We start from the raw sequence: 10,000 nt of genomic DNA, 5'->3' as shown, positions 1-10,000 counted from the left end.
CGGGATTAGAGATAATGCAGGCAGGACTAAAGAGAATGTGGGTTGAACCAAAGGGGAGGTGGACGGTATAAAAGTGGAGGAAAGTTGAATGGGGACAGAACTGTCGCTGCTGAGACTCCTGTTCAGACGTTCATCATGGCCACGAAGATTGTGGTGAGTCACTCATACTTAGACTGTTAATAGATAAATGTAAATGTATATATCGCTGGCCACACTTTATTCGAAATCTAAAGTTTTCTGTTCTTTTATTTGTTTTATATCAAGCGAAGAGTCTCGTCCTCATAGTTACTTGCCCTCCCGCCCACAGATCCTGGCTCTGGCTGCCCTCGCCGTCTTGTGCCTCGTGGACGACGCCCATGCCGCCGTCACTCACCGCCACGCCCTCCATCCCGCCCACCGCCACTCCCACTCCCCATACTACCACTACTACCCTTACCGCCACTACTACGCCCACCCCCATCCCCACGCCCTTCGCCCCCATCCCTACGCCCTCCACCCTCATCCTCACGCCCACGGAACCAGCTACTACGTCCACGTGAACCACGGGGCGCCGGTGAAGGAGGCAGCCGAGGAGGAGGTGGAGGCGCAGGAGTCTTAGCCATTGGAGCGAGGCGCAGAAGAGTCTTGGATCCGAGTCTGAGCTCTGGCTTGGTCCAGCTCATGTGACTGGCGCCTCGGAAGGACAGCAGGAAGGAGATCAGGACAGGGAGGGAGAGGATGGAGCGTCTGCGAGGTTCGGACGCCCATCTTGCCCTCCACAGCAGCGACTTTCTTTACTGGGAACACTGGAGATAATAAACATTCAAAAATGTAATCAATGTTTTTTTTAATAACAACTAAAAAGTGAAACAAGCTATATCAAGAGAAAGTATGACATTTTTTTCATTATTCGAATCGTAAGGCTAGAATCTTTTATTCATATACATATTCAGCAAAGTTGTTTTTGATGTTTTTCCGATGAAAAGGTTATTTATGAACTCATGGTGATGAAAGATTTGGCGAAATGGGCAATATAAAATTTATTTATTTGACGATTTTTATGGTTCATGTTAAATTTTGCAGAGAAGAAAGGTTCTTGTTACTTTTCGAATAACTCATTTCCTTAGATAATAAAAAAAACAAAAAAAAAACAAGCAGAATCCATTCATTTAAAAATCAGAAACGTTAAATCTTTGGCTAATTAACATCGAAATCTAATTTGATAATGATGTGAAATTGTGCATAAGATTCCACCCCAGATATCATTTATCAATTGCACTAATTCACACACTCATTTGGGAGTATATTTATTAATATTATCACATAAAAAAGAAACAGACGCACAAACGAATAGGATATCTTATCACTAACCTAAAACATGACCACGCATGGTGAGAACAGATTTGATGCAAACTCCTAGCAGAAAAACAAGCTTTTTACTTTTTTACTTTTACTTTTTACATTCCATCGTAGAAACAGAAGAAAAAACACTTGGTTTTCATCTGCTGTATACTCCAGTAAGGCGAGATAAGGTAGACGCCTGTGTGCAGGATCGAATCCGACAGTGGATCACCTAAAAACGACTTTTCGTAAAATGTAAGAATATTGAAGATGGCCATTCATAGGATTTTTTTTTATATGTGTAGATGAGAAGAATGTATGTTGCGTAACGCAAGCGTAGCAGGATATCATTTCGTATATACATATATCGGTTTGCTAGCATATATGCGCATTAGAACTTCGATAGCCTAGAATAAAATTTATGGGCCAGCGGCGCCAGTCGTAAGGACTAATTCTTTAACAAAATTCTATGTCCGGAAGGGCAACAGGGTACAATCTTCATTTTTGAATTTCCATAATTGTTCATAATTACCTCCGCCATGGAAGTTATGATTTTGGTAGCATTGGTTAGATAGTTTTTTGGTTGGCATTACTCAAAAAGTTATGGACAGATTTTGAAATTTAACCAGAGTTGTGTCTTTGCTAAGCTGAGATGCCATTAGATTTTGGTGGTGATCCGGATTCAGAATTTTAAAAAATGATTGTATTAATTACCTACTTTGTCTTGGTAATGGAGGTAACTATTATTATCATTAGCATTGCGAGATAGGGACAACTTTTTGGCGCTTGAATTTTTATTATGATCCCAGTGAACTGGCGAAAGTATGCTTCAAATTCCTATTATTTTAATATCAAAATAATAAAGTTGATTTTTACGTTGTCCATTATTAATCTTAGATAAGCCTACTAAATGTGATCAATTTCAGTCAAATCAAATAGTAAGCTATAAGGACATATGAAAAATGAATTCCAAAGAATTTACTGATTCTGATATTGTCACACGAAAAAAATGCCAATAAAAATATGATCCTGTATCTCGCAAAATCAAAATCTAATTCGCAGTTCTTCCTGAAACATCCTAATGCAACTTTCAACGATTAAAAGCCAAATAGCATCTCATCGAAATTTCAGGAAGCCGCAGCTCTCTCTGAACCATGTAAGGCTACTCTAAGCGTTTAAAAGCCTAATTGTTCCGCACCGAAATCCATCAATGGATACAAGGGCAGACCGGAAGTGGGTGAACGGCCAGAAGAGGAAGCGTTGTGGGCGGGAACAGAAAATGTGGGCGGAGCCAAAGGGAATGTGGACAGCATAAAAGCGGAGGGAAGTTGAACGAGAACAGAAGTGTCGCTGCTGAGACCTGTTCACTCGTCCATCATGGCCACGAAGATTGTGGTGAGTTAATAAAGACAAAAATGTGCTGTTGGTTTTAAACTACAAATAGATAAATGTAAATTAATTTGCATGAAGTTAAGCAAAATGTCTCATCCTCATAATAACTTGTCCTCCCGCCCACAGATATTGGCTCTGGCCGCCCTCGCCGTCTTGTGCCTCGTGGACGACGCCCATGCCGCCGTCACTCACCGCCACGCCCTCCATCCCGCCCACCGCCAATATCTCTCCCCATACTACCACCATTACCCTTACCGCCACTACTACGCCCACCCCCATCCCCACGCCCTTCACCCCCACCCCTACGCCCTCCACCCTCACCGCCACGCCCACGCCACCAGCTACGTCCACGTCAACCTCGGGGCGCCGGTGGAGGAGGCAGCCGAGGAGGAGGTGGAGGCGCAGGAGTCCTAGATACTGGAGCGAGGATCAGATCTCGGATGCTGCCCAAGTAGACGCTGCAGTCACAGGTCCAGCTCATGTGACTGTAACTGCAGTGCTGACTGGCGTCTCCGAAGGACAGCAGGAAGGAGATCAGGACAGGGAGGGAGAGGATGGAGCGTCTGCGAGGTTCGGACGCCCATCTTGCCCTCCACAGCAGCGACCTTCTTTACTGTGAACACTGGAGACTTGAATAAAATAAAATTATAAAGATCTAACCAATGTGTTTCTTGAAATAACAATCAAAAAGAAAAATAAGATATATCAAGAGAAATTCGAATCGTAAGGCTCGATTTTTCTTTCATTTACATCAACTAAATTATTTTTAATGTATTTTATTCCAGCCGATAAAGGTTATTTATCAACTCTGTTAATTCATAAGCTTTTCGAAAAAAAGGGAAAAAAATCACCATCAGGAAACAAAATAACACCTGGTGATGAAAGATTTGAGGTCAAGATGGAAAATATAAGGCTTTAATAAATGGAGAGACTATTTGGCGGCATCTATGTTTGTGTTAACTTTAGCTGGGACGAAAGGATCTCATTACTTTTCGAATAACTGGTTAATGCAGGACTCATTTCCATAAATGACATTAAAAAGAAACAGACAGAGCCTATTCATTTTACGAATGATACGTGAAATATGTGGCTAATTTATATCTCAATCTTGAGTCATTCATATGTGAGATTAGTCATTAGATTCCACCTCACGTATCCGTTATTCATCAATTGTACTAAATCATACACTCATGATATCATATCACTAACCTAAGCATGAAAAAACATTTTTACATTCCATCGTAGATGTATGAGTACTTTGGCATCGACTGCTCTCAAATGTGGAATTTACGGCAACGAATGACTGAAGTCGGTATTTCCTCCTCCGGGAAAGTGTTGCCGGGAGTTGGGGAGGGGAGCATCCATGGTTTTCATCTGTTATGTACTCCTTTAAATGTAAAAAAATATTTAAGATGGACATTCATATTACCTCTTACATATGTAGCAGATAAAAAGTATGTTATGTAATGCAGGCGCAGACGTAGGATATTCATTTGTAATTATTTTTTCCTGTCTGCTTGCAAAATTAGAATTGCGATATTAATTTCACTGCCAAGAATAAAAGTCAGGGAGCAGCGGCTTCTGTCGTAAAGACGAATTCTTTATCAAAGTTCTATTCTCAGAAGGGCAGAAGGGTGCAACCTTCTTTTCTGAAGTTCCATAGCTGTTCACCATTCCTATTATTTCATATCAAAGTACAATATTTGATGTTTATATTGTCCATAGACATTATTCCTTGATAATCTTTCCATTCAAATGTGATAAATTTCAGCCAAGACAAATAGTAAGCTACAAGAATATATATTAAAAATAATATCTGACACGGAGACATCCAAAGAAGTTACTTATTTTCATGCTTTCACGCGAATGATAATAATGATAATGATAATAATAATAACTACATCAAAAGAAATATAATCTTGTAAATTGTAAAATCAATAAGTTGCAGTTCTTTCTAATCCATGCAAAAGCAATTTTAAAAGTATGAATGTCTCCTTGTTCCGCATCGAAATCCATCCATTGACAACAGGAGATCCGGAAATGGGTGAATGGCCAGAAGAGGAAGCGTTGTGGGCGGGAACAGAAAATGTGGGCGGAGCCAAAGGGAATGTGGACAGCATAAAAGCGGAGGGAAGTTGAACGAGAACAGAAGTGTCGCTGCTGAGACCTGTTCACTCGTTCATCATGGCCACGAAGATTGTGGTGAGTTACTCATAAAAAATGTGCTATAGATTTTGGATTGCTAATAGATAGATGAATCAAAATACATATTTTGCTGACCACACTTTGTTCGTAGTCTAAGGATTGTTGTTCTTTTATTTGTACAACGTTAAGGATAGTGCCTCATGCTCATAATAACTTCTTCCGCCCACAGATCCTGGCTCTGGCCGCCCTCGCCGTCTTATGCCTCGTGGACGACGCCCATGCCGCCGTCACTCACCGCCACGCCCTCCATCCCGCCCACCGCCACTACCACTCCCCATACTACCACTACTACCCTTACCGCCACTACTACGCCCACCCCCATCCCCACGCCCTTCACCCCCACCCCTACGCCCTCCGCCTTCATCCCCACGCCCACGCCACCAGCTACGTCCACGTGAACCACGGGGCGCCGGTGGAGGAGGCAGCCGAGGAGGAGGTGGAGGCGCAGGAGTCTTAGCCATTGGAGCGAGACGCTGAGGAGTCTTGGATCCGAGTCTGAGCTCTGGCTGGGACTCAGATCTTAGATTCAAGTATTTTAGGATCAGATCTCGGATGCTTCGGATTCCAAGTAGACGCTGCAGTCACAGGTCCAGCTCATGTGACTGTAACTGCAGTGCTGACTGGCGTCTCCGAAGGACAGCAGGAAGGAGATCAGGACAGGGAGGGAGAGGATGGAGCGTCTGCGAGGTTCGGACGCCCATCTTGCCCTCCACAGCAGCGACTTTCTTTACTGGGAACACTGGAGATAATAAACATTCAAAAATGTAATCAATGTTTCTTTAAATAACAATCAAAAAGTGAAACAAGCTATATCAAGAGAAAGTATGACATTTTTTTCATTATTCGAATCGTAAGGCTAGAATCTTTTAGTCATATACATATTCAGCAAAGTTGCTTTTGATGTTTTTCCCCGGCCGATGAAAAGGTTATTTATGAACTCATGGTGATGAAAGATTTGACGAAATGGGCAATATAAGATTTATTTATTTGACGATATTTATGGTTCATGTTAAATTTTGCAGAGAAGAAAGGTTCTTGTTACTTTTCGAATAACTCATTTCCTTAGATAATATAAAAAAGAAAACAAGCAGAATCCATTCATTTAAAAATCAGAAACGTTAAATCTTTGGCTAATTAACATCGAAATCTAATTTGATAATGATGTGAAATTGTGCATAAGATTCCACCCCAGAGATCATTTATCAATTGCACTAATTCACACACTCATTTGGGAGTATATATATATATTATCGAATAAAAAAGAAACAGACGCACAAACAAATATATCTTATCACTAACCTAAAACATGACCACGCATGGTGAGAAAAGATTTGATGCAAACTCTTTGCAGAAAAACAAGCTTTTTACATTCCATCGTAGAAACAGAAGAAACAACACTGATGGTTTTCAGCTGCTGTGTACTCCAGTAAGGCGAGAAAAGGTAGACGCCTGTGTGCAGGATCGAATCCGACAGTGGATCACCTAAAAACGCCTTTTCGTAAAATGTAAGAATATTGAAGATGGACATTCATAGGATTTTTATATATGTAGATGAGAAGAATGTATGCTGCGTAACGCAAGCGTAGCAGGATATCATTTCGTATATACATATATCGATTTGTTTGCAAATATGCAGCAAGGTACAATCTTCATTTTTGAATTTCCATAATTGTTTATAATTACCTCCGCCATGGAGGTTATGATTAACGTAGCACTGGTTAGATAGTTTTTTGGTTGGCATTACTCAAAAAGTTATGAACAGATTTTGACATTTTAACCCGAGATGTGTCTTTGCTAAGCTAAGATGCCATTAGATTTTGGTGGTGATCTGGATTCAGAATTTAAAAAAAATGATTGTATTAATCACCTACATTGCCTTGGTAATGGGGGTAACTATTATTATCATTAGCATTGCGAGATAGGGACAACTTTTTGGCGCTTGAATTTTTATTATGATCCCAATGCCCTGGCTGAAGGATGCGGTCTCTGAGTTCCTATTATTTTAATATCAAAATACTATAGTTGATTTTTACGTTGTCTATTATTATTCTTAGATAACCCTACTAAATGTGATCAATTTCAGTCAAATCAAATAGCAAGATATGAGGACATATATGAAAAGTGAATTCCAAAGAATTTACTTATTCTGATATTGTCACACGAAAAAAACTATGTCAATAAAAATATTATCCTGAATCTCGTAAAAGCAAAATCTAAATCGCAGTTCTTCCTGAAACATCCAAATGCAACTTTCAATGAAGTGAAACCAAATATTATTTCATCGAAATATATGGAAGTCGCAGCTCTCTCTGAACCATGTAAGGCTACTCTAAGCGTTTAAAAGCCTAATTGTTCCGCACCGAAATCCAGCCATGGACAATGGGGCGGACCGGAAGTGGGTGAACGGCCAGAAGAGGAAGCGTTGTGGGCGGGAACAGAAAATGTGGGCGGAGCCAAAGGGAATGTGGACGGCATAAAAGCGGAGGGAAGTTGAACGAGAACAGAAGTGTCGCTGCTGAGACCTGTTCACTCGTCCATCATGGCCACGAAGATTGTGGTGAGTTAATAAAAACAAAATTGTGATGTTGGTTTTAATTTGCATGAAGTTAAGCAAATTGTCTCATCCTCTTAATAACTTGTCCTCCCGCCCACAGATATTGGCTCTGGCCGCCCTCGCCGTCTTGTGCCTCGTGGACGACGCCCATGCCGCCGTCACTCACCGCCACGCCCTCCATCCCGCCCACCGCCAATATCTCTCCCCATACTACCACCATTACCCTTACCGCCACTACTACGCCCACCCCCATCCCCACGCCCTTCACCCCCACCCCTACGCCCTCCACCCTCACCGCCACGCCCACGCCACCAGCTACGTCCACGTCAACCTCGGGGCTCCGGTGGAGGAGGCAGCCGAGGAGGAGGTGGAGGCGCAGGAGTCTTAGCCATTGGAGCGAGGATCAGATCTCGGATGCTGCTGCTGCGGAGTCCAGGTAGACGCTGCAGTCACAGGTCCAGCTCATGTGACTGTAACTGCAGTGCTGACTGGCGTCTCCGAAGGACAGCAGGAAGGAGATCAGGACAGGGAGGGAGAGGATGGAGCGTCTGCGAGGTTCGGACGCCCATCTTGCCCTCCACAGCAGCGACCTTCTTTACTGTGAACACTGGAGACAAATAAAATAAATATAAACAAATAACTAATGTGTTTCATGAAATAACAAATAGAAAATCAATATCAAGAGAAATTCGAATTGTAAAGCTCGATTCTTTTTTTCATTTACATCTTCAACTAAATTACTTTGATATAAGATTTTATTCGAGCCGATGAAAAGGTCATTTATCAATTCTACTAATTCATAGGCGTTTCGCTAAAAGAAAAGAAAAGAAAAGAAAAGAAAAATCACCAACGGAAAACAAGATAACACCTGGTGATGAAAGATTTGAGGTCAAGATGGAAAATATAAGGCTTTAATGAATGAAGAAACTATTTCACGGTATTTATGTCTGTGTTAAATTTAGCTGGGACGAAAGGATCTCATTACTTTTCGAATAACTGGTTAATGCAGGACTCATTTCCTTAAATTATATTAAAAGGAAACAAGCAGAACCTATTTATTTTACGAATTTTACGTGAAATATTTGGCTAATTTATATTTCAATCTAAACTGATCTTGATTACCATTACTGATTAGATTCCACCTCACGCATAGGTTATTCATCAATTGTACTAAATCATACACCCATTCGGGAGTATACCTAAACCATCGCTTAAATTAAAAAAAAATAATAATAATAATATCATATCACTAACCTAAAACATGGTAATGCATGGTGAAGAAAGATTTTAGGTAAATTGTTTTCAGAAAAAAAAGTTACATTCCATCGTAGATGTATGAGTATTTTGGCATGAACTGCTCTCAAATATGGAATTTACGGCAACGAATGACTGAAGTCGGTATTTCCTCCGGGATAGTGCTGACGGGAGGTGGGGGGGGGAGGCATTCATGGTTTTCATCTGTTATGTACTTCCTTGAGGCGAGAAAGGGTGGACGCCCGGGTGCAGGTTCGAATCCAGCAGTGGATTACTTAAAAATGTCTTTTCGTAAAATGTAATAATATATAAAATGGACATTCATATTACCTCTTTTATATGAAGCAAAGAAAAGTATGTTACGTAATGCAGGCGCAGACTTAGGATATTCATTTGTAATTATTTTTTCTTGTCTGCTTGCAAACATTAGCATTGCGATATTAGTTTCACTGCCAAGAATAAAAGTCAGGGAGCAGCGGCTTCTGTCGTAAAGACGAATTCTTTAACAAAGTTCCATGGCCAGAAGGGCAGCAGGGTGCAACCTTCTTTTCTGAAGTTCCATAGCTGTTCACCATTCCTATTATTTCATATCGAAATGCAATATTTGATGTTTATATTGTCTATTGAAGTTATTCCTAGATAATCCTTCCATTCAAAATGTGATAAATTTCAGCCAAGACAAATAGTAAGCTACAAGAATATATATTAAAAATAATATCTGACACGGAGACATCCAAAGAAGTTACTTATTTTCATGTTTTCATGCGAATAACAATAACAATAATAATCAGTTCTCCCTGATCCATGCAAAAGTAATTCTAAAATCATGAAAGCCTCCTTGTTCCGCATCGAAATCCATCCATTGACAACAGGAGATCCGGAAATGGGTGAATGGCCAGAAGAGGAAGCGTTGTGGGTGGGAACAGAAAATGTGGGCGGAGCCAAAGGGAATGTGGACGGCATAAAAGCGGAGGGAAGTTGAACGAGAACAGAAGTGTCGCTGCTGAGACCTGTTCACTCGTTCATCATGGCCACGAAGATTGTGGTGAGTTACTCATAAAAAATGTGCTATAGATTTTGGATTGCTAATAGATATATGAATTTAAATACATATTTTGCTGGCCACACTTTGTTTGTAGTCTAAGGATTGTTGTTCTTTTATTTGCATAGTCAAGCAGTCTCATGCTCATAATAACTTCTCCCGCCCACAGATCCTGGCTCTGGCCGCCCTCGCCGTCTTGTGCCTCGTGGACGACGCCCATGCCGCCGTCACTC

At 41.0% G+C, this 10,000-nt stretch overlaps 3 protein-coding genes across 3 annotated transcripts in view; all 3 read left to right on the top strand.

Moving 5' to 3' along the window:
* Nucleotides 1–2,672: 2,672 nt before the first annotated feature.
* On the top strand, nucleotides 2,673–3,140 carry LOC138867221 (uncharacterized histidine-rich protein DDB_G0274557-like). Its single transcript, XM_070142104.1, has 2 exons — nucleotides 2,673–2,715; nucleotides 2,839–3,140. Exons 1-2 carry the CDS (start codon nucleotides 2,698–2,700, stop codon nucleotides 3,124–3,126), a joined length of 306 nt encoding a protein of 101 aa, XP_069998205.1. The 5' UTR covers nucleotides 2,673–2,697; the 3' UTR covers nucleotides 3,127–3,140.
* A 4,291-nt stretch (nucleotides 3,141–7,431) lies between these two features.
* Nucleotides 7,432–8,080, top strand: LOC113829013 (uncharacterized histidine-rich protein DDB_G0274557-like). Its single transcript, XM_027382091.2, has 2 exons — nucleotides 7,432–7,474; nucleotides 7,572–8,080. Exons 1-2 carry the CDS (start codon nucleotides 7,457–7,459, stop codon nucleotides 7,857–7,859), a joined length of 306 nt encoding a protein of 101 aa, XP_027237892.2. The 5' UTR covers nucleotides 7,432–7,456; the 3' UTR covers nucleotides 7,860–8,080.
* A 1,642-nt stretch (nucleotides 8,081–9,722) lies between these two features.
* LOC138867220 (uncharacterized) overlaps nucleotides 9,723–10,000 on the top strand; it is a 701-nt gene continuing 423 nt past the window's right edge. Inside the window, exons 1-2 of the mRNA XM_070142103.1 lie at nucleotides 9,723–9,770; nucleotides 9,937–10,000. The exon at nucleotides 9,937–10,000 is cut by the window's right edge and continues 423 nt beyond it. Coding sequence (XP_069998204.1) covers nucleotides 9,753–9,770; nucleotides 9,937–10,000 — 82 coding nt within the window. The 5' untranslated portion in view covers nucleotides 9,723–9,752. The remainder of the gene's footprint in view (nucleotides 9,771–9,936) is intronic.

This window comes from Penaeus vannamei, chromosome 29 (assembly GCF_042767895.1).
Source record: "Penaeus vannamei isolate JL-2024 chromosome 29, ASM4276789v1, whole genome shotgun sequence".
In the NCBI taxonomy this organism is placed as follows: domain Eukaryota; kingdom Metazoa; phylum Arthropoda; class Malacostraca; order Decapoda; family Penaeidae; genus Penaeus; species Penaeus vannamei.
This window is presented reverse-complemented; position numbering and strand designations above follow the sequence as displayed.